At 41.9% G+C, this 25,709-nt stretch overlaps 1 protein-coding gene across 1 annotated transcript in view; it reads left to right on the forward strand.

The window, feature by feature from the left end:
- LOC126298707 (DNA fragmentation factor subunit beta) overlaps nt 1–25,709 on the forward strand; it is a 146,513-nt gene that overhangs the window by 78,676 nt on the left and 42,128 nt on the right. Inside the window, exon 2 of the mRNA XM_049990133.1 lies at nt 7,979–8,074. Coding sequence (XP_049846090.1) covers nt 7,979–8,074 — 96 coding nt within the window. The remainder of the gene's footprint in view (nt 1–7,978; nt 8,075–25,709) is intronic.

Below are 25,709 nucleotides of genomic sequence, written 5' to 3' on the forward strand. Positions count from 1 at the left end.
GAATGCAGCACCTGACGATCACCTGTTTCCACTCAGTGTTGAACTCAGAGCTGGAGTGGATGGTCAGAACCTTCAGAGTATAAATGAGGAAGGGACTGATGTTAGTGCCCATTGCTGAGCCCTTAACAGCATGTCTTGCAACCTATTGGTCCACCATGGTCAGTGGACAAAGCCTGGCTGAGGTACTGCACGGGGGCAGGCTGCGAAAGCTCTTGGATCCCTTGTGCCCTGCTCTGTAGATCACAAACCCTGTTTGTGAACTCTATTAACAGCGAGGTGCCACTGTTTGGGCTTGCATGATCATCTGGAAGTCGGGGTGTACACCAGGCATCATCGTTCTTGGGCACAAGGGGTGTCAAATGTTACTCGTCACACCTGGGCAGGAACACCTATTTCATCACCAAAATCAGTTGTGGCCATGACAAATGCATTAGCCATCCCCACTCCTCAAGCCAGTGCATGGCACTTCCCAACTCACTGTTTTTAACGACCACATTTTCTGGCCATCCCTGCATGCTACTGGTGGTTCTAGGTTCGCACTGTGGACATAGCCACAGTGCTGTTCCAGCCTGTGCTCACATCATTATTACCAGCAGCAGCAGATGACTGAACTGGTACAGGACTGGCAACTCATGTAGATTGATTCACTTCCTCCAACATTGTCCTCACTGTCAGTCTCAATGTCTCAGCTGCAATTGCATCATTCTGTGAATGAGCAAGATGCCATGGGGATGGAAACATATGAACTTGAGGTGCCCATGGGAGCCACTGGCAGGCCTACTCACACAATACTCCCCCTTGCCTCAGCATGCAAAGCACAGGACATGTCATTTCTGACGTTAAGCACCTATTAAAGAGGAAGTGATTTAGTATCATTACTGGATTCAGTTGTTGAATCCACCAGCATTGGCTGTCTAGAGTTTTGGGATTTCATAGTTGCTAGGAGGAAAGAGAGCTTGCATTCCTTTATCAGTTGTGCTTGTGTGTCTGAAGCTTTGAAGTTGCTGACATTACTACTCACATATGGTGACACATTTGTTTTAGGTAATTTTGTTTGTTTGCTATTCAAGTTTTGATCATATGCTCTTGGTGATTCTTTTGGCTACATGTTTGGCTTCCTCTCAGTTGTCCTTTCAGGTCTGTGTATGCTGAGCCATCGTCCACTCAGTTGTTTTTTTTCCCGGCCACTCACTGGTATTCATGAGAAACCAGATTGTGGCACTCCCCCACTGGGGTAGTGCATTATGATAGAAGAAACATGCTGTGGTTGAACTCTAGGTTTGCAGAAAACGAAACTGTGATGAACTTCCACAACCAATTATGTGCAATGTATGGTAAAGGTGCAGTTGATAGGACAGCTAGGCAATAGGTAAAGAGAGTCAGTGTCTGTAAGTGCTGAAACTAAGATCACATCCTGTCACAGCCACTTCTCCTGACATTGTGAATCACATGGCTACCATTCTATTCCATCTGTTCAGGCCATTTAAGAATCCTTTACATGGAACACACTTTGAAGTTGATGAAAGCATAATTCATGCAGTGGAAATGTGGCTACAAACACAGGGGACTTGCTTCAACCTTCATGGAATACATGCTCTTACAGAACAACTGTACTAAAATCTACTTTATCCATTTTATAGTTTTTAAAAAATACTTTTTTAAATTCATTTACAAAAACATTTTCTGCAGTTTTTTTTTTTTTTTTTTTTTTTTTTTTTTTTTTTTTTTTTGTGTACTTCCTAATGGGGGAATATTAATGAATGTAGTACCAGAGGTGGCTTTTTATGTTATGCAGAGTCTCTGAAAATTTCATTCATTTATGTATGATAGTTTCTGATATAATGGGGCATATGTACTGAAGATCTTAGTTTGTGGGAAATTGACTTTAAAGAAAAAAAATTTGAAATTTGTTACTTACAGTTAATTAAAACTGTCCTGCTGCACATGATGGCCCTTCTTTGGCCTCTAACAGGTCTTCAAGCTTCTTTTTCACCTTCTTGGATGTTTGTCTTGCTTTCTTGGCCATATTAGATGCAGACCTGTCTGCGTTGGCTATCCTCATTTTATCGCAATGTTGCAGCTCAGTGATCATATTTTCACCAGGATTAATTCCCTGCTTTTTCAGTACCCAACACTTTCCAATATTACCACAGTTGAATGTAATAACAGCATCATAAGCTTCTAGTTTCCTTGTATGAATGCCAACAAATACAGTTTTAGGGAGGTGGTTCCAAATTATGCTGTTGAAACTTTTTTTTTTTTTTTTTGTTCTGTGTCTGCCCACGCAGACATTTCCTTAGAAGGTCAGGATGAGCTAAGTCTATGAAAATAGGTTTAATTGCTTTAATAACAGCAGCAGGAAGAGAATGCTGATGAGGATCTTATGATCCTCCAGTTGCCTGAGCCCTATTGTATTTGCACCACGAATTTTCTCGTAGTGGATACAATCCATGACATGGTTTATCATCAGTAGAGGACTTATGGAAGAATATGGCCCAAGAATCTCTCTTCATTGCTTCCAGATTTTCTTTATTTCTCCTAATTGCCTGCTCATAGTATACCTGCAAGCTTTCTATGACAACTACTCGCAATCACACTTGAACAAAACTAACCGTGTGTTTGAAAGCATGTTGTTTACAAACAGCAGAAACAAAAGAATACTGACCGTTGCATTCCAAGAATAGCCAACACACTCGTGAGTATGGGGAAAAAAACCCTAACATGCAATGTAGAGGATATAGATCTCAAATATATGCAGAAAAGTGGGTGAGAAAAAAGTGGACATGGCACATAAACACACGAGGTAGGAAAATGCTCTTGAAACGCACAAAAAAAATTTTCAGCAAAATCCTTTTTGGAGTACTTAAATAAAACCTTACTCTATCAAAATATGATGAAAACCAAAAATCAGATTTTTTCAACCTGAACCATGGTGTGGTCCTCTTAATTTGATATTTCACCCCCCCCCCCCCCCCTTGCTCTCCACGCAACTTATTTTAGCACCTGTATTGGACTGAAAATAAGTGCATAAGAGTGCAAGTGCTGATAGTATGCACTGTGTGTTTCGTTTGTTAGCAAAATTGTTCCATTCACTTACCATATTTGCAGTTCACAACAGTAATGCCCACACCATTTCACTGTTGGGCCCCAAGCTTGCATTACGGATTGCTTGTAATTCTCTCCCTCTCCTGCCTCTCCTGCCTCTGCCTCTCCCGCCTCTGCCTCTGCCTCTCCTGCCTCTGCCTCCTGCCTCCTTCCTCCTGCCTCTCCCTCTCGTGCCTCTCCTGCTGCCTCTCTGTTTCCTAGGGTCTTTTGTATGTTAACAGTGCTACACAGCAGTTTCGATAGGTTTAATAATGAACACTGGCCGATATACACCTTGCTTATGGGTTCACATTTGTTAACATCAAGTATAGATTTAAATGTCAGGAAATCGTTTCTGAAAGTATTTGTATGGAGTGTAGCCATGTATGGAAGTGAAACATGGACAATAAATAGTTTAGATAAGAAGAGAATAGAAGCTTTTGAAATGTGGTGCTACAGAAGAATGCTGAAGATTAGATGGGTAGATCACATAACTAATGAGGAGGTGTTGAATAGGATTGGGGAGAAGAGAAGTTTGTGGCACAACTTGACTAGAAGGAGGGATCGGTTGGTAGGACATGTTCTGAGGAGTCAAGGGATTACCAATTTAGTATTGGAGGGCAGCGTGGAGGGTAAAAGTCGTAGAGGGAGACCAAGAGATGAATACACCAAGCAGATTCAGAAGGATGTAGGTTGCAGTAGGTACTGGGAGATGAAGAAGCTTGCACAGGATAGAGTAGCACGGAGAGCTGCATCAAACTAGTCTCAGGACTGAAGACCACAACAACATATGGGTGCACTGAATGCTGTGCTAAGCTTCTACTGCAGCAGTGGCAACCACATCACTGTATTTTGTATCTGTACATAGATGCCTATGAGAAGCTGTAGCCTTCTGTCATAGAATGATTGAATACTACAGATTTTTCACTGTTTTGAAGGTATTTTCACAGAAAGAAAGTTAATTGCAGCAGCAGGAGAAATCATAATTATGTTTTAGCTCTGTAATGAGTCACTATAGACCACATGTCCCTTGTACAAAAGTACTTAGAAAATATTCCTGAACAATATCAATTTTTTTTTTTTTTAATAGAGTTTGGGTTCGCCCCGTTTGTAGCCAGAACAGGGGTAGCCCTGAATTGAACTCAATTCAGAAGAAGGTGCATAATGGGAACTGCATGAGCTTTTTAACATGATACTTTGCTGTGTATCATTTAATATAAAGTGAATCACATCTCATTATGCCTCTTAAGCTACAAAGTTTGTTTCACCAAAAGAATGCTGTGATTTGCACTGTGAAGGCAGATCACAAAAAATCCCAATAGGTAAAATTTTGTTATTCGTATATTGTAATACATGGTCAGTGAAATGGTAAATGGCATGTTGTGTGGAGAGACCCTTCCAGAATCCAGATTGTGACTGATTCAGAATCTTAAATTTTCAAATATCCTCAACCATTCTTAAATGTTGTTGTTGTTGTTGTGGACTTCAGTCCTGCGAATGGTTTGCTGCAGCTCTCCATGCTCTATCCTGAGCAAGCTTCATCATCTCCCAGTACCTACTGCAACCTACGTCCTGAATCTGCTTAGTGTATTCATCTCTTGGTCTCCCTCCATGATTTTTACCCTCCACACTGCCCTCCAAAACTAAACTGGTGATCTCTTGATGCCTCAGAACATGCCCTACCAACTGATCCCTTCTTTATTCAAGTTGTGCCACAAACTTCTCTCCTAGCCAATCCTATTCAATACCTCCTCATTAGTTATGTGATGTACACATCTAATCTTCAGCATTCTTCTGTAGCACCACATTCTGAAATGGCAGAAAATGCTGCATTAAAAAAGGTGGCAGGAGTGCAATCTCTCTTGTACCGCAATAAATTTAAAATCACTCCGGGGCGCTTCAGTAACCAGGGGGGGCAGGCAGTTAAAACCCTGGATTTGGGGTTGTACAGACTCCACACCAAGTGACTCTAGCACACGTTGCACACAGATCCCAAATAGCGATGTAGCGCGGGGGGCGTCGGGAAAAAAGGCAGTCCAGAGGTGGATGGGCAACAAGATGGTGAGCAGGCGAGCTTGTAGCTGCAAGAAACTTACAAGCCTGGCGCACCAGCAGGAGCTGCTGCCGGATGGTAAGTGGCGGTTCGCCAGCCTCAGCACAGAGGCTGGGTACGGGACTGGTCCGATAAGCACCCGTGGCCAGTTGAATCCCAGCATGGTGAAGAGCGTCAGGGATCCGCAAATAAGACGGCCTCGCTGACCCATATACTGTACACCCATAGTCCAGCCGTGAACGCATAAAAGCTCAATAAAACTGAAGGAGACGCGCCCTGTCCGCTCCCCAAGACCTGTGGCTGAGGCACTTGAGGATGTTCAGTGCCTTCAACGTTCTGGCTTTCAAGTCGCGTAGGTGAGGCAGCCATGACAACCTGGAGTCAAAAATTAGGCCCAGAAACCGCTCTGTATCTCTAAAATGGAGGACAGTATCCCCCATATGCAAGGCAGGCAAAGTAAAAAGACGACGAGAACAATTAAAATGAACACAAACACACTTATCAGCAGAAAACTGAAAACCCGTCTTTGCAGCCCACTCCTCTAACCGCAGCACTGTTAGCTGCAATTGACGGCTCACTGTTGCAACACTGGAGGAGGAACAGAAAACACCAAAGTCGTCCACAAACAAGGAGCACTGTACTGGACTCCTCACTGTAGACGTTATACTGTTGATGGCTACGGCAAAGAGGGTAACTCTTAAGACACTGCCCTGGGGGACACCGTTCTCTTGCTGAAAATGATCAGACAGTGTGTTACCAACGCGGGTCTGAAAAAACCGCTGAGACAGGAAAGACTGAATGAAAATGCGGAGGCGGCCACGAAAGCCCCATTGATGCAGTTGTGCAAGAATACAGTGTCTCCAAGTAGTATCATATGCCTTACTGATATCAAAGAAGGTACCAATACAGTGATGCTGACAGAGGAAAGCCTGCTGAATAGCCGCCTCTAGGAGGGTCAGGTTGTCGACCGGGGACCGAAATCCACACTGAAAGTGGCTAAGGAGCTGTCTGGTCTCTAGCAGCCAGACCAGACAGCGGTTAACCATCCGTTCCAGGGTCTTTCCGACACAGCTTGTCAAGGCGATACTACGATAACTATTAGGACATGTGTGGTCCTTTCCTGGTTTGAGGAGAGGGATGAGGATTGCCTCCCTCCACGAGGTGGCGAAACCCTCCTGTCTGCCATATGAGATTAAAACATTCGAGGAGGATTTCCTTTGACGCCACTGGCAGATGGCGAAGCATGGAGTACCAGATGCAGTCGTAACCTGGTGCAGTGTCAGAAGTTCCACTAAGAGCCGATTCAAGTTCCCTCATATTTTATGTAAGTGACCAGCCAGTGACAATTTTTTGTGTCATTCTTCTTGCTATGTTTTCCCTTTCCTTCGGTTTTACTTTCTTATGTAGTATTTTCCTTCTTTTCCTGCTTTCTTTGAGTGTGTTTTTCAGTTTTCTTCAGTCTGTCCACATTCATTCCATTTAATGTGTGTCAGGGCGCTGATGACCTCGATGTTGAGCGCCCATAAGCCCCAACACACACACACACACACACACACACACACACACACACACACACACACACACTACTCCTGGGGCTTTGTTTCAACTCAGGTCTTTCAGTGCTCTGTCAAACTCTTCACGCAGTATCATATCTCCCACTTCATCTTCATCTACATACTCTTCCATTTCCATAATAGTGTCCTCAAGTACATCGCCCTTGTATAGACCCTTGATATACTCCTTCCACCTTTCTGCTTTCCCTTCTTTGCTTAGAATTGAGTTTCCATCTGAGCTCTTGATATTCATACAAGTGGTTCTCTTTTCTCCAGAGGTCTCTTTAATTTTCCTGTTGGCAGTATCTATCTTAACCCTAGTGAGATAAGCCTCTACATCCTTACATTTGTCCTCTAGCCATCCCTGCGTAGTCATTTTGCACTTCCTGACAATCTCGTTTTTGAGATGTTTGTACTCCTTTTTGCCTGTTTCATTTACTGCATTTTTATATTTTCTCCTTTCATCAATTAAATTCAATATTTCTTCTGTTACCCAAAGATTTCTACTAGCCCTCGTCTTTTTACCTACTTGATCCTCTGCTGCCTTCACTACTTCATCCCTCAAAGTTACCCATTTGTCTTCTACTGTATTTCTTTCCCCCATTGCTGTCAATTGTTTCCTTATGCTCTCCCTGAAACTCTTTACAACCTCTGGTTTAGTCAGTTTATCCAGGTCCCATCTCCTTAAATTCCCATCTTTTTGCAGTTTCTTCAGTTTTAATCTACAGTTCATAACCAATAGTTTGTGGTCAGAGTCCACATCTGCCTGGAAATGTCTCACAATTTAAAACCTGGTTCCTAAATCTCTGTCTTACCATTATATAATCTATCTGAAACCTGTCAGTATCTCCAGGCTTCTTCCATGTGTGCAACCTTCTTTTATGATTCTTGAACCAATTGTTGATTAAGTTGTGCTCTGTGCAAAATTCTACCAGGCGGCTTCCTCTTTCATTCCTTAACCCCATTCCATATTCACCTACTACGTTTCCTTCTCTCCCTTTTCCTTTCCCATTCTTAAATACGTTAGCTTTTAGAAAATGATTAAGAAAGAAGTTACTATTGAAATAGGTTGATGGTTATTAACATTAACAGGGGTCTCTCCAAGGTATACTTGGCTGTAAAGATAGCATGTGAAAACCATGAGAACATTTGCTTTGTGTGTGTGTGTGTGTGTGTGTGTGTGTGTGTGTGTGTGTGTTTGTTTTAAATATAGGACAGAAGTTAATAAAATAGTAGGAGTTTTATAGTTCTAGCTCAGAATTAATTTATTTGTCTCTTTTTGTTTAAGGGTTTCAAAGTATCTGATGCTAAACGTACCAGGAGAGTGGGTGTTGCTTGCTGCTCTTTAGACGAGCTGAAGAAGAAAGGTCGGCTGAAGTTAAACGTAAGTTGAAAATATGATTCATTTTGTATCCTTTTAAAGGAACTTGGAGTTATAATTTTTTTTGTTTTTTGTTTTTGAGAAATTGAGAGAGAAAATATTTGATAATTTTATGGCAGTAGGAAAAAAAAATTGTGTGAATTTTCTCAGCAGATAAATCTCTGTTATGTCAAATATAGTCATAACTGCCACCACCACCACCAATACCAATTTCATTATTTTTTACACCTAGCACTTGTTTGCTGCTTTCTACCAGAAAAATGTCCTCCCAATTAATTCCCTTGTTTTGTTCATTTCTGTCAGCTTGCCAGACTCGTTGTAGGGCACCCATAGTCACAACTTAAGGTTCCTAGTGAACATATAAATTCAGTAATCTACATTCACATTCATAAATGCCTCAATGTTGATCATCCTTGTTTAGAACAAGAGAGAACTATTGCATGGGAAATAAACATAATATGCTCCAGGAAAGTGTGTGTTATAGCTTTTAAACCTACACCACTTTCTATTAAAACAGCAAAACCATGAATATGGCATGCAACAAACCTAAAACTGGTGTGATGTGTACTACGTGTTTGGATATGCAAATGATTAGCATTTCAGTTCAACCAAATAAAGTAGGTAGATGTAACACCATCTATATACCTTGTATAAAGAAAGATTACATATGAAATTCCGTAATCAGAAATAGCATTAGAATGCTGCTTGTATTTAAGGATACTGTATTATGCCTCATCTGTGAAGGAGAAGCATCTTCCAGCACATTTCTGAATTCAACAGTCCAAGCTGGTGGCCTATTGAGACTGATGTTTATAATATTGAAAAGGAAAACACTTTGTAATGTTATGCAAAATTAGATCTATTTGCTCACGAACCGACTTTTGGCTTCTCAGGCCATTTTCAGGTGTCACCTGAAGGTGGCATGAGAAGCCACAAGCCAGTTTGTGACCAAATAAATATAATTTTGAATAACATTAGAAAGTGTTTTCTTTTTAAAAGTATTACCATGTTCTGCCTAGCACCAATGGAAAATTCAGTTACTGCTGTTTATCGTTGCGTAGTATTGCAGCTCACGTTGGTTGGGCTCCCACAGCGGTCATTCAGACATGGAATTAATGGTTTCAGAGGAGTCATATTCATCTCAATGTTGGACCTTAATGGTGCCAAACAACTAACACCTGAGAGGGCATATAATTGTTTTCAGACATTGCAGGATGGCACAGACACATCGTGTAGCGTGAGTTAGGAAATGAGCTTGTTTGCAGCAAGATAAGTATCCGTGCGGACAGTGTGACAATGTCTATAGAAACATGGACTTTCACCATGATGACGATCATTACTGCTTCTTTTGAAAAAAAAAAAAGTTATTTGCTATCCTCCATGAGGGTCCAGTTTTTATGGCCAGCAGTGTATTTTGGTAAAAATATATGCCACTAAGTAAAGAAGTTACCCACAATTTGACATAAAGTCTGAATCGTGTATATTAGTATTATTGCATCTGGGAGTGAGGGCGCTTTGGTCAGGTTATTGTTAGTTTCAGTTGTGATATTTCACAAGGACATGCTGAACCACTTGATAATATATGCACAACTGTCCTGAAAGTATTCACAGTGCTGTTTGTTTTCCTTAGTCAGTACTGTGCTTGTTTACTGTAAAGTCACCACATGGTTGGATAAAGGCCACAGGAGGCCAAGTGCAATAATATGTGGCAGCTAGTGTGGACCTTGATGATGATGATTATTATTATTATTATTATTATTGTTGTTGTTGTTGTTACTACTACTACTACTACTACTACTACTACTAGTAGTAGTAGTAGTAGTAGTAGTACCAGCACCACTATTTACTAAGATGCCCACACAAACTGAAGTTGGTTCACTGCTTCACTCTTTAGCCTAGTCCATGCTCCTTTGAGCTCCTGTTATGTCTGGGGCTTTCTTGATGACTTCCATCAACCTCAGTTTTGGTCTCCCAAGAGCTCCCATCCCTTGTATTTTCCCTTCTAGCACTGCCTTCACCATTCTTTCTTCTCTTCTCAAGACACGTCCAGCCATTCAATTCTTCTGCCCTTTATTACAGTTTTCACATTTTGTTCCTTAAACAGCATGTTGATTTCCATTTTCTCCTTCTAAAAATTACATATTATGACAAATCGAGAGTTTTTTTTTTTTTTTTTAACTCCTTATTTCCGAAGATCTTAATTTTTCTCTTTGTTAAACTAATTACAATAAATGTCACAATGATTTTTTGTCTCCCATTATAGCTTATTGTGCAATCTGTCCAGGTAGCTGCACATGTTACTGCGACTGCTTCCATGAGGGGAGGTATGCTGGCCCCAGATCAAATTCGCCTGGCAGATTAATGACGAGGGGTCAGGGTGTTGGTCAGCCTGGATGTGGCTTTTCAATGGTTCTACATATCCTGTACATGTATAATGGACTAGTCCCCATGTTCTGCCCCAGAAACATGCTATGCAAATGTTTGGACAACCTTCTCACACTTGCACATGGAATTTTCTCTATAGGATTAACATTAATAAAACCAACAAACTGCAGGGACAGATTCCTGATTGGAAATTGAGGAGAAAAGTTCCTATGAACATGTGTCTGAAAATAAAAAATTCGGTAGATGTCACAGGTGAATGACAGTTCAGCTGTCCACATTCCATCTGTTCCTTGTGTGTTGCAGGTTGTGTGATTGATGCAGCATACTGCAAGCAGCAGAATGGTCCAGTATTCATGTTGTGAACAAGTTGAGATGGTGTTTATGTATGGCCAAGTAGATGGAAACGGTTGAGAGGCAGCACGGCTATACCATAACAAGTACCCTCACAGACACCAGCCACATCACACAACATTTCAAGCCCTGTTTGGGCATTTGCACAATCAAGGGTCCTTTCAGGCATGTGAACCTACTAGGCGATGGACTGTGTGTACACCAGATTTGGAGGACCGGGTTCTACAGTATATTGAGATGAACCCTACTACAAGCTCCAGGCAAGTGACCTGCCAACATGGTGTAAGCCAACGTACGATTATGTGTATCCTACATGACAACCACTACTATTCCCTTCACCTGCTGTCCCATGGAGGCCACTTTGAACGAGGCATGGGTGCACTGCAGCTCTGTGCTGTGTTCCTGGATGATTTTTTGTCATTGCATGCACACCATCCATTTCCAGTCACGTGTTCGTAGGATCTTGTTTCCTCCATTTCCATTCAGGAATCAATTACTGCAGTTTGTTGGTTTTATTAATGTTCACCCTGTATACACAAACAGATTGGGTGTGTTGCTTTTGTCCTAGGGAGTGAATAGGACAGGGATGACCTTAGCTGTTTCATCTCTGTAAACACTTAGTCAGCATCAGCAGCTTATTGAGCAATATTTTTCATGCCTTTAGAGTAAAATGACTAACTTATATGCAAACTCCCTCTCCTATAGGCAAAAAGAAAATTGTGATTTAGGTCTACATAAGGTTTTAGTAATGTTCCTAAATGTACAGAGTATGAGGAAAAATGGAGATGGGCAAGTGGACACAAGCTACATGACACTAATCTTTGAATGCAATGAACAGTCAGGTGTGAACATACACACAAAACTGTACTTGCTATTGCTCACTTTATGTATTAACAAAATTTAATTACTTGTTCTGTGTTGTCTGGTATGTAACCTGTCTGCTAACATCATTCTTGAACTGCATGGATTCAGGTGACACATGCTTAGAAGTTAAGTTATTTAACCTTTTAAATGTCTTAATAAGAAAATTGGGTATAAGGTCTGTGAACTTACCCAGAATGGCATGAAAAACATCAAATTATTTGCAGCTGTAGTTGCTAACTGTAGGAATAAGAGTGGTGCCAGCCAGTACACATTTTTCTTCCTACATGTAGGTAGGCAACTCACCAGTTTCACTTACCATTTGGGGCAGACACTATTATGTAAACAATGAGAGTGGAAAAAATATGTAATGTGTTTTTTGCACCTAAATTTAAAGCTTTTGATGTTATCTGTAGTTTACAGCGTAGTCTCTACCATTTCATGGAATGTTATATTTGTAATGTAACTTGGTACTTAGTGTGGGGCAAACTGGAAGTGGAGAAATAACTGCCACATATTCCAGAAACCAGTTTATTCATACACTGAATATCCTTGTGTTTTATTGTGGTTGAGACATGAACAATGAGCTTCATTTTACTGCCACAAAACATTTAGTCTGCTGGAGATTTCTTTTGTTGGCTACTTAATTTGAGCTGTTAAGATAGTCCCCTGCATTCTGTTCTTGCCTCACTATGTGAACAGTCAACATTGCTCCGTAAAGTGTACAAATAACAGCACTCTCCTATTCTTAACTTTTACCACTTCAGTTGATGGTGGTTGAAGATGAAGTAGATCTCCAGCTGTTTAGAATCTTGGTAGTTCCTTTGTTGACACTTAATATTATAAAAGTTTTGTTTGTTGTGTTTTATTCCTCCCTCCCTTGTTGATGGTGAAGTTCTGAATGGCCTTCCCTTTGCAGTGGAAGATTAACATTCATAAATACATTAAGGTGGTTATTATGTGAATGTCTACATGATTTACTAATTTCCTTGTGATTCCTAAATTTTGAGAGATTCTTTCACTCAGTGACGACAACACATGTACTTACAGTCCTAGAGACAGAAGGCATTGTTTGCATCTATTTTAGAGTTGATGTGTGTTACCAGTTTTGACTTATGGCAGTGAGACTCAGACTTATTGGGAAGAACATTCAAATACCTAGTGTTATTTAGCTTGAAGTGATAAGACGCACATTTGGATGTACTAGGAGAGACAGGAAAAGAAACAATTAAAAAAAAGACAGAGATGATGACCCAGTGGAAAGTGGGTAGATGACATTTGGAGACATGCAAGAACAACATGAATGTGAAGAGCTGGGTACTGTACTGCATATACAAATGTGCAAGAAACCATTAGCCAAAAGAAGATGTGAATGCTGCTGCTGCTGATGGAGGTGATGCTGGTGAAGCTGTGAATTGTTCAGTTCAATATACTTCTACAGAGTAGCTTTCAATGATGCTTGATACTCATGTGGAAGAAGAAAAATAAATCGTTGAGCAGAATTCATGTGTTACTGAGAGATAGGTTATAACAGTAGTAGTCTTACAAACTAATAAATTTGAATAAAAATCTCTCGGTGTACATGTCACGTCAATTCAGGATAAAACTCCAAGCTTTCGACCACTACCTCCATGGTCGTAGTCAGGGCTAAAACTGACTGTCGTAAACTAGCGAGGCTCCCACTTTTATATGCAAAGGACAGCTTCTGATTGGCTAGAATATGTCATAGCAACAGCAATATGGCGTGTTGTGAAGTGGTGCCCTCTACTTAGCAACAAAACTCTGCGATCCTGTGATCAGGTCCTGAAGACCATGTGATGTTGACCAGCTGCCGTGTCATCCTGTGCCATGTGATGTCATTTGGACATGGCCTGGAGGAGCATGGGGTCAGCTCTCCTAGCTGTTGTTGACATTGAGTCTTGGAGTCACTAGCTCTCAATCAGGTAGCTCCTCAATTGGCTTGTTGAGACTGAATGCAACCTGGTCCAGTCCTCCCAACAAAGAAAAATGCTTGGCAGTGCCAGGAATTGAACCACAGTCTTCTGCATGGCGACCATTTACACTGACCACTCAGCTGCAGAGGTAGACACACTTCTTTGGGGCATGCTTGAATTTACTTCTTCTTCAGTTGACTTGAAGCAACTGTACTTTCCTAGAATCTGAAGAGCAGTACCATAATCTTTGATGATTCTCAGTCCAAGGTATGACACTCTGTTCCTCTTTAAAAATTTTCTCAATTAATTCATGAATATTGTTTAATTCTCCTTATGATCATACTTTTGTTAATAAACATTGGTTTGGTACTGTGTAAAATGCTTTTTGGGTAGTCATCCTAATTATGTTTCAGTTCAGAATGTGTCCTAAGTTATGACAAAGGGTGGACATGAATTAAGTTGAGTGGTAGATTTGTGGATCAGATCTGTTACCATTCTCATAGACAAGTGGGGCAGTAGTTCCATATCTTCCATTGTAAAGAAACCTCTATTGTAAAGAAATGAAGTTCAGCACTTCTGCTTTTGCTTTTGCTTTGCTACCCTCAGTTGTGGCTCCTGTATCATTCATGAGAGCCTAAGCACTTACTTTGATGTCACTGACAGCCTTCACGTATGATCAGAATTTCTTTGGGTTTTGTGGGAGGTCTTTTGGTAATATTCTGCTGTGACAGTTATTGAAGGCTTCATGCATCACCTTGTTTTACACCTACTGTGCAGTGACCATTATTTCATTAGAAGTTTGTTTGCAGATCCTTAATACTTAAGGGATCAGTTTCATTGTGAACTGTTCTAATAGGTACATATGTATCCAGTTATCTGTTTTCCTAAACTTGAGCTGCTGTTCCCCAACGTATTCACATGCAGGGCCAACAGTTTTGAGCTATTCCTTTAGATAGTTACATGATTAACGTCATTCCCAATAATAACAGTACAATTTGGGAACATACATACTAGTGAGCTGAGAGTTTCTCTATAATTTTCAGTTACACATGTGGTTCAGTCTGGTGGCCAATAGAAGTATGCAATTTTAAACTTAGAAGTACCCTTAATAACGAGTGTAGGCCAAGCAATTTTGCATGTGGCTTCAGTTTCTATATCTGTGGATTTACGTGTGTTGGTCATCATTTCAGTTTTTAGCTCAGGTGGTTGCTGTGTTTGCAGACAAATTTACTGGATATCAGTTCCTCTTTTTGCGCAAATAACAGTTTCTTTATATAAACCCAAATATTTTTCGGCATCTTGGGCCATTGCCAGTACACATTCTTTATTCAGTTCTGTAAAATCTAAATGAGTTTTAAGTAATAATTATTCTAACAAAATTAGGTGTAAAACCAGTTTTGCACATTACCCTATTGTGTAGGATGCTCTGTACACTATTGGATTTTGATAGCTTGTCATGTGTAATTAAATGATATGAATGTTATTTTGAGTTTTGTAGCCAAGTTAACAAATCGTTTTCTCTCTCATTTTATACCACTGTTTTGAGATTACTTACAATTCGTTTCCAAATATCCTTTTTCATCTGTTTCCTCACCTGTTGTAGAAATGCAAAGTACCCCCCGCCGCCTCTGCATGTAACATGCATGCGAACAGGGCTGGACCCACAGAAGCAATATTTGCACTGTGTTTTGTAAAGTGAAAGTGTTATTTGAGAGTGAAGTTCAGCGAAAGATGCACAGTTTCCTACAATAGGTGAGAGAGCAGATCGAACAGGAAGCAAACAAACTGGAAGTAATCTAAAAATATAGTTAAAAATATTTTTATACAATCAAATTACATTTAGAGATAAAAAGACTTGTTAACTCACCAACCTAGCTCTCAATAATATAATTTAATTTACCAAGCTACTGATATTCAGCAATGTATAGAGGATCCTACATAATCTAGATATGTAGAAAAATTAAGGTAATGACAACAATGACAACAACAAGCAAAACCTTTTGTTTGGACCTAATTTTTTACAATAATTATTATTTAAAACTTGTTTATATTTTACTGAACTGAATAAAGAATACCTACTGATGATACCACAAAGGTGCTGAAAAATGTTGATGTTTGCATAAAAGGTGGACCTGATACCCGGTAATATTGAGACTCCTGTATGCTGCAAGAAATACGCCAGCTCAGTTTTCCCATTAGTTTATGCTTTTGAGTAATAAATACAATTTTTTCTGAAAGGAGAATGGTTTTATTCAAGATTCCAATACACTATATTATTACCCACTCTTTTGGCTACAAAAACGTATTTTTCAATGTAATTCCGTTCAATGTGACAGCCTTATGCCACCTCACAGGGAGGATGTCTATGCCCACATGGTACCACTCTACTGGTTGTTGCTGCATCAGTAACCTCCCCATCATCTACATAGTGCCCCCTACAGAGCACGTCCTTCATTGGGCCAAACTGATGGAAATTGGAACATGTGAGAATCAGGATGTAAGGTGGATCAGGAAGGACAGTCCAATGATGTTTTATGAGCTTTTATTAGGTGGACTTGTGTTAGGCCTTATGTTGTCATGAAAAAGGAGAAGTTTGTTTTCATTTTAGTGATGACAAACACACTGAAGTTGTTTCTTCAATTTCCTGATGCTAGCACAGTACACTTCAGAGTTGATCATTGCAGGGTGCAGCTTTGTACTTTTTCTTTGGAGGGGAGGTGGTGCGGCACCATTCCATGGATTGCCATTTTGTTTGTGGTTCCAAGTGATGAACTGATGTTTCATTATCAACAGGGATGTCCAGTTGTGCAGTGAGGTTGATTGCCTCAAAGGAGTGTGTCTGCACATTCCAACATTGCAGGAATGACAGCTGTGTGCAGCCAGCTGGCATGTGGGAGATTGGACAGGATTGCATGATATTGTTGTGATGATGACAGACACCTCATCCAACAACTCACCATGCTTTCGTTCACTGTCAGGTTTTTGTAGACATTCTGCAAGTGCTTATGAATATCTGTGATGCTCATGTTTTTGCCAAAAGAAACTCAATGACAGTTCTCCTCTTGGAATGCACCTCCATTACAGACGCCATTTTGAAGGCTAAGTACAGTGCCACCATCAGCTGGAACTTCATGAAACTATAGGAGCTGAAATAGGAATGCTCCACAATGTACAACTACACATTTTACATTTTTCAATCAAAACTGGGTGAGAAAAAAAAGTGTTGCATTACTTATTAAACGTCCCTTTTCTATATAGTTTTATCCCAGAAATTTTAGTTTTATCTGTTTAGACTGTTAGTCAGCTTTCCGTACCTTGGAGTGTTGCATGGTGGATCGGTGATGGTTCTCATAGGTATAGTTAGTTAATAATAATGCCCACTGTTGTGCCTTCTTATCAGGATGTTTCGACTGGGGACTGAACAGTAAAATGAGGGGCCTGTGATGGGCGATCAGGCAAAACATAGTGTCATAGACATTCATGTGAAACTTACTGACACCATATGTGATAGCCAGTGTTCCTTTCTCAGTTTGAGAATAATTCCTCTGTGCTGCATTTAATGTTTTAGATGCAAATGCAATCAGCTATTCCAATCTGGTGGCATATTTTTGGGACTCCACGGCACCAGTGCCTCAATCTGACGTGTCAGTGGCAAGCATTAAACGTTTGCTAGGATGGAACATTGGTCAACAAGGGGCTGATCTAAGCTCCATCTCAAGTTGCATAAAAGTCTTCACATGCCTCTGACCACACAAATTTAACTCTTCTCCTTTTTTTACAGAATTGATTAAGTGAATGAGGTATCTACACCAAATTGAGAATGAATTTTGCATAATAATTTACTTTGCCAAGTAACAAGTGTAGTTTTCTGAGGTTCTTAGGAGCTGGTAAGTTAGTGATTGTGATCACATGATCCTGTGTGGGTGTGAGCCAATCTTCGCTTAATGTATCGCTTAATGTATGTCCCAGGCAGTTGACACTCAGCTCAAAGAAACTAGATTTGTCTAGGTGACAATGCAGCCTGTGTGCTTACACCCACTCTAACATCAGTTGTGGGTTTTGCAGGTGGTGCTCCTATGTGACCCCAATAATTATCAGTAATTAGTAAGTAATTAACACAGTTGGGGATACCTTGGATGATTTGTTGAGGGTACCTAGGAATATTGAGGGAGTGCTTGCAACCCCAAATAGCAACCTGTTTTGATGATACATGCTGAATGGCATATTAATCACTAAAATCTTTTTCATCTGATCAACTACAGGCAACTGAAACTAGGTGTCAGTGAGGTCTATCTCTAAAAAACTGTGGCCTCGTGTCAATTTTGCAAAAACAATGGCCTCTACTCAATTTTGCCAACAATTCCTCCAGCCTAGGAAGTGGATGCACATCGATATTTGATTAAGTGTCAACAGTAGACTTAAAATCAAAAATTCTAAGTGATCCATTTGGTGTCCTAACTATGACACTGGGTGTACTCCACTGGCTAGACATTGCAGGGGATAAACTCCCATACTTGCAACTGATCTACTTCTGCTCACGCATGGCAAGAGACACTGGATGATCTGTACAAAACTTAGGCATACCAAATTGCTTTAAGGATACTTGGGCCTGCAACCTTGTTGCACAGCCTTGTAGGTTCAAAGAGCTTCTTAAATGGTGCATGTAATGTATGAAGATATGTGAATGGTATCACAGTTGAAACTAGATTCACCTGGTTCTTAGTTTCAAAACCGAAGAGTGCAAATGTGAGTAAGCCAGAAATGTTAGTTCTCGTCCAAGGATTGACTACTATCAAGGTTAGGTGCAGAGCTATTTTTATACTTGGCTCAGACTATTATCTGAACTTGCAATGAGATCAACTGGCCTTTGTGCATCACCATTTTATGCTGAGAGGACCTCAGATATGGGGAGCCAGTATGTTGGTACATGCCCTCATTAATTATAGATGTAGTTACGCCATCATTTCGTTAATGTCCAGTTGCAACATGAGCCTCTGCATCCCATCTGTTGCCACATGTTGTGTGTTGATGGCCCATGTTATTGAAGCATATCAGCTGAGGCAGACACTTGTTAGATGCTCTGGTTTTCAACATGCAAAGCAGATGATGTTATGGAAGGGGCAGTGAGGCTATTGATGCTGTGGGCCACACTCTGGACATTACTTGATGGCACGAACTTTACTGGGATCCTTTGACAACAATAGGGAGGAAAACATTTTATGAGCGTCCACTTGCTTTGGTACGTGCTGATGGTGAACAAAGCACATCTTTCAGCATGCGCCTACTGTCAATGAGGCCAGGGTATTGCTAACTACTGTGCTACTGAATGCCATGTCGCTGGACTGCTGGATGAATGAGTGCTTGATAAATCGGATGATGATGATGATGATGATGATGATGATGATGATGATTGGAGGCCATCAGTTGATCATATGATTCAAAATCCTTTGTACTAACTTCTCTGTCAGCAGCAAGCCATGTAATAACATCACGAATTGAGGATTCTGCATAAGATGCGCCACACAGTTTACAGGAAACATCACACTCGTGTGCCAAGCCATGCAATTGAGCAGCCCACCCTTATGTTGCTCAACATATTGATTAACCTTGAGCCTAGTTGCTGCGAGATGGGTTTGGTGACTGTAACAGTCAGTCAGCAAACCACAAACAATAAATAAACTTATACTACTGGGGTCTGAGAGTGGGGGTGGTTCTTGCATAGCTTTGTACTGTTTAGTATGAGAAGACAGTAGGCGTAGACACTGATGCTCAGGGCCATTATTTGATTTATCTTCGTGTGAAGACTAAAACAATGTGAATAGACCTTTCAACTCTACTTGGCATCATTGAAATAAGCAAATGGTGGAGCAGAAGACTAGGAAACTGTAGCTGTTGACTGTTGTTGGTTTTGCATCAGTTGTAACAGCAATTTCTCCTGTTGCTTGTGGAATTTCCACTGTTTTTCTTGCTGTTGCTGTTGTCGTTGTTGCTGCTAGAGCTGCAACTTCTGGTGCCACGACTTTGGAAACTAGGGCTTCACTGGAATAGTTGCACAGTGAGAAACTACTCATCACCACTTTTCTATACTACTTTATATAGTTTGAACACAGTTGATGATCACTTATACTGGTGGTAATGCAGAGGCAGTGGAACAAACAGGTAATTCCTGAGGTTGATAGCAGAGTTCACAAAGTGAATGGCTAACAGAAAACAAGTCCGCAAGTAGCAAAGCTGTTTTAAATATATACAACAGTCCAAATCATAAACAAAAATCAGGCAAGGTCAAAATTCTACTGTTCAGTAATGCATAACTGAAGTCTTCAAAGATAACGACAGACTGACTAGTAACAGCCAGGCCACGATATGCATGGGCATACATACATCAGCAGCTGGTGTCAGGTAGCTGCTCACTGTGGCAGCGGTGCCTCGAATGGGAGCAAACTGTGACAGTAGTGTGTAGCCTGGGTATCTGTGATGTGTTCTCGCTATCACTACTCGATGTAGTGGCAACTCCTGACACCGAATGTAACAGCAACACCAAATGTAGCAGGAAGAGGTAGAAGGCACCATATTAAGACTCATCCTAGCTTTCCAAGTGATTTATTGTTTCCAACTACAGTGCCCCTGTTCCTCTCGATCTGCATCCCTGGGTCCTGCAATGCTGAGGACACCTTTTTGCTGTCTACAAAAGGGCTTGGTGCGGAATGGCTGCTTCAGCAACCCATGCACGCACTGCTGTGAGTCGGCCTTGTACGACAGCGGAGTTGCAGCATCATCAGGATGCCGGCATTTGACTCAGCGGTCTGAAGCCCTGCGGACTCAGCACTGCTCAGTGTGAGCCTCACGTGGCCAGCTGCATGCTTCTCGCCAGCGTAACTAAGATTGCGGCGACAACAAGCACCTGCAGTTCAGTGTCCGAATCTGCAGCCCTCGCCTCGGAATGCCTCCGTTGCGTCATGTACTCATAACACGCTAGGTTGGCCAGTGCGCCCCTTCTGCCTGTGATTTGCGACATGCAAAACCGCTGTGTATACTGTTTCAGCAATTTGATGGCCCTGTGGCCTCTATTCTACTTTGCAACTGTTGGTATGTGTGATGCACTGCAATCTGGGCTGCACCTGGCTGTAACTTGTGCTCAGAATGTTGCAAAAAATTAACTTTCCCATGTCCTAAGTGGTGGTGCCGCTACATCCGGCTGGGTGGGAGTCTGAATCACTATCTGATGCTAAAAGTGCCACCAGTCCTCTTATACTGTCAGCTATGAGCACACTTCAGTGACCATTGTTAGCTGTGACAGTGGAGCATAGTTTATTTTGTTGAACAGAGATCTTCGTTTAATTGTCTGAGTCACAAGGAAGGTACAAATATGGAAAGAAAAAAAAAAACCTCAAGCTAGGTGCCAATGAGGTGGATGGCCACAAGGCAAAAACGTTCCTTGGCTGACAGCCTCTGGAGCACCTGCCATGCTTCAGTTGTATAAGGCTTGCTTGGTAAATGTCATAGATGCTCATGGGATTGTAGCATAAAATCTTACCAGAAATACTCATGACTGGAATTGGGTACCACCAGACAACACCTACTCCCACCCACAAAGAGAGCTCTGGTGATTACCCAAATTGAGAAGATGAATTAAAATGATGATAACATGGAACAGTTTTGCCATAATATCTTCATGGCAATCAAATTGGCGGCAGGACCTTAGAAAAGACCTCCCCTTGCTACATTCACATAGGTGTGGAGGGAGTTGCAAAGTCTTTAAAAGGTGTAAAATGACTTCATAATGGTATGCTACTTGCCACCTCCAGCAGTACACTTGAAGAATCGGTAACCCTTTATATGGAGAGACATAGCATATCTTCAAGGCATTGCCTCGCAGGACTTCGGCCACCAGTGACAGGTAAACAGGTTGACGGTAGACGGCAGGACAGGTGTCACAAGAGGTCCTCCTCGGAGGGGATCTACTTCCCTCTGCTGAGTCACATATGCCAAAATAGATAGTCAAGTGTACATGTGCACACTGGGTATTGATAGTGGCACAGTTTCACTCATTGACAATTCTCCACCAATGCTATGGGCCATCTTGTACCAGTTAATCCTAGCTCGTCAGTCAGAACCCAGTGGGAGCCACGACAGCAGCACTTGGAGGACCTCTCCAACACCAACACCAAAAAATATCTCTGACCATCTTCTACTGAGTACACGCTACTTCTTTCTCGTGGGAAACTTGGTTGAATTAGTCTCTATGTCCTATGATTGTAATTAACATCGTTGTTTCCAGACACCTGCCTGATAGAAGACTGAGAGGGTTTTGTATTAATTTTTGTGAGAAGAGGTTTTTTTGTCAGTGGCCTGTTGTTTTGTTAATAAGACTTTCTCTCATTGATCATTGATCTGAAATCTTTCTCAGGTATCTCACTATGTGAGAGATAGCACTACTAGCAGGGACAACCACGTCACACCAAACGTGTAAGCTTCTAAGGAACAGTAATAATAAAAAATTAGTTAACTATTCCATAATGATCAAATTCCATAACACTTTTAATTTTTACATGGGGTAGTTAACTGTATGGATATAATAGAGACAGATGCCAAAGAATTACAAGGAATGGAAAAATGTGTGTGTCACGGAAGCTAAAAACTATGTGATAATAGTAAACTGTATGTTGGAAAATATTATAACAAGAACATTTCAGTTTAAATTTCAATACACCTGTATTACATGGATGTATTACTTTGAAAAAGTATGAAGTACTGTCTTTTGAATCCCATTGTAGGTGATGCATACTGCAAGAAGATAGATGTAACCAAGAACAATAGAACTTCATTTCTGATACGGAGGATGCTCTATAATGTTAGTTTCTGAATAGCAACTGAACAGCTCTGGAATGAGTGCAGCTGAAAGACAGTTCTGATCTGATAAGAAACTGATCTGCTGGATAACAGTTCTTGAAAGTACAGTTTGAGTACACTGTCTGTCACACTAAGGAAATACTGCCATTGGCACAGTGTGTATCTGCTACAGTATTGATGTTTGGGTTCTGACTGGCATGGACTGTGCTCTTACGAATGGCACTTGTTGCACACTGATGCTGAATAAGTTAACTGGAACTGAAACTCGCACACTCAGAGACTGACTAGTGAGCTGCTGGGTGGTACGTTATAAAGCTGTCTGGCAGAGGAATATTGAGAAGCCATGCTTGTGTCTCATGGCCTGCAGAGGCGAGCTACTGCCGGCAACAGCAGCTCTGTGCTTCCTTTAGATACCACAGTAAGCTGCCACAGGCAGGATGAGTTGCGATTGAATTTCAGGTGCCTTTACAGGGTGCCAATCTGGGACGGTCTGCTGTGCACTTGATAGCTGGATTCGAAGGTGTCGGCTACGAATAACGCATCCCTCTTTCATATGGAGAAGATAGCTATGTTGTTGGCGGCTGTGTTGTAGGTGACAGCTAAGCACCCAGCATCCCTTTCCCCTATGCAGGAGATGATGGAGTCATCTCACTGGAGCTGGCAGCAGTAACCTAGATGCCAGCCATAGTTTTTGCATCGATTCTTTCACAAGGGAGTGACGGTGAAGCCATCATGGGGAAGAAGTGCCTTCTGGAGGAGGGAGCATGTCCTGACAGTAGATCAGGGAACAGGTGCTTACAGCAAGGAGCACTGGAGGCAGTGTCAAAGGCTGGCCGAACAGAGCTAGCCACGAAGAGAAAGACCCAGTCAGTGGAAAACAGAGAGGGGCAGACCTGGGAAATAAGAGACATGCAGTGTCGTCATCAAAAGAGGAATGTCCATGCTGCTGAAGCCGATGTGACCTGATGAGGCCAGGCTTGTGGTAAAACTTCCACAACCAGCAAACCGGAGTGTTAGAGAAATGCAACTGAAGATTTGTGAGGCTTTGCAGAGCAAAGTCCCAGAGTAGACATGCGGCACACCTCGAGAAGATGCCTGTGAGTGGTGAAACGATTGACACATTCTTCATTGGGATGGAGCACAAGAGAAGAAGCAGGACTCCGAGGATGTAGGCTGAACATCAGCAACAGGCAGAAAGAATGGCTAAACTGGGGCTGTGAGTCCAGAGGGGCAAGGTGTGGTCAGCAAAAACGGCGGAGGACAGAGTGATGTAACCCTCCGAACAAGAAGGTAAGGTCACAAAGACGACAGGAGTTGAAGACGCAAGAAGCATGAGGGCAGGGCTGATAGAGGAGAGTGTCAAGTACTTCAGCAGCATGCTGACCAGTGGCGAGAAGGGCACCAGTGGTAGTGGCGCCTGATGAGGCGATGAGGGTGCTGGCGGTGCTGGAGCCAGTAGAGGTACTGTGGCTGTCAGTGATAGTACCAGTGATGCTGGAACCAGAAGAGGAACCTGTGCCCATGGTGAGAGCACAGGCAGTGTAGGAGTAGGTGGCACAGGAGCGGGTGGTGCTGCAGTGGGAGGTATCTCAGCCTGTGGGGCCAGCAATGAAGGGGATGGCGGCGCATGGGGCATGGGGGCAGGGTCAGAGGTGATGGAACTGGAGGCGAGTGTGCTGTAGGCAGTGGGGTCGGGAGAAAATGTCAGGAACAGCAGAAAGTTAGAAGAGGCGGCCCAGTTCGGTGAGGAAGGCTGGTCAGGAATCCAATGCGTTGTCGAACTCTGAAGGGAATGGGGGGCAGTGTAACTGAGTCCTGGTCTTGGGGAGTGTTAGGACAGGCAAGGTGTTGTTGAAGTTAGTCGGTGGTGCACAGAAGCGAATGCTGTCCTGGGTGAGACGGTGCAGCTGCTGGTCCCATAAGTGGATAAGCTGCGGGAACAATAATTCTGATGTGGAAGTAGCCAAAGAAAATGGGCAAGCAATACCACTAACAAAACACAAAAGATGATCCAATATTGTCAAGAAGCAAGAGAAGTTGGAGTGTGCAGTGAAACAGCACAAACAAAAACATAGTGACAAAGAAATGAAGCTGTGCTAGCACTATACAGAAATAGGGCAAAACAAGTAAGAATAATACATAGAAACACAGAATGTGAGAGAGCAAAAAATGTGAACACACAAATGGCAAGGATACCAAGTAAACGGCCAACTACTACTGGTGGATGCCAGAATGTGTTACAGAACCACAAAACACCGTGTGGAGGGTACATGAACACCGAGGGGAAAACTACCTGGTTGAGCACAATATACTGGGGATGAAGGCCTAGAAGCAAAACAGTCCTCATACAGACAAGAATGCTACGGAAAAAGAAATGTTTACCTCTTCACCATTTTTGGATCCCATTGTGGGTGGTGCATGCTACAAGAAGAGAGAGGTGCCCAGGCAACCAAGAACAATAGAACTTTGTTTTTGACAAAGAGAATACATTGTAATGTTAGGTTCTGAATAGCAACTAACAAATGCAATTGAAATATTGTCATAATCTGATGAGATACAGGACTACTTGAACAGTTCTTGAAAGTACAGTAAGTGCAGTTGAGTACACAGTCTGATATAGTACAGAAACACAGCCATAAACAAAGTTCATATGTGCTACATTATTGATGTCTAGGCTCTGAATGGCATGTGCTGTGCTCTGATGCATGGCACTTGGTGAATGTTGATGTTGAACTCCCAAATGGGTACTGGAATCTGCACACTCGCAGACTGAGTGGTGAGCTTCTTGGTGGCTTATTATAAAGCTGTCCAGTGAAAGAATACTGAGAAGTCATGCTTGTATCATATGCCTGCTAGAGGTGATCTAGTACTGGTAACAGTGGCACTGTGGCACCAACAGATACCAGAGTAGCTGTCACAGGCAGGATGAGTTGCAGTTCAGTTGTGGGTGCTTTGTCAGGGGGCTACCTGCAGCTATCTTCTGTGCCGTTGGTGGTCAGATCGTAAAGTGCCAGCCACATATACTACATTCCTCTTTCCTATGGAGGACATGGTGAAGTAATCTCACTCTGTAGTCAGCAGCTGTGTCCTAGGTGACAGACAAGGATGCAGAAATATCCATTGATTGATTTATGCACTTTATTCTTTGTGTAATCTTTTATGAAGAATCGCATAAGCATCCATAATGCTGTAACTACTTTTGACCAGCTAGTCGGTGGTCATCATCAGCCAGTCAATAGATTAAAAAGTGAGACAGT

The sequence above is a fragment of the Schistocerca gregaria genome, chromosome X (genome assembly GCF_023897955.1).
Source record: "Schistocerca gregaria isolate iqSchGreg1 chromosome X, iqSchGreg1.2, whole genome shotgun sequence".
NCBI lineage: Eukaryota > Metazoa > Arthropoda > Insecta > Orthoptera > Acrididae > Schistocerca > Schistocerca gregaria.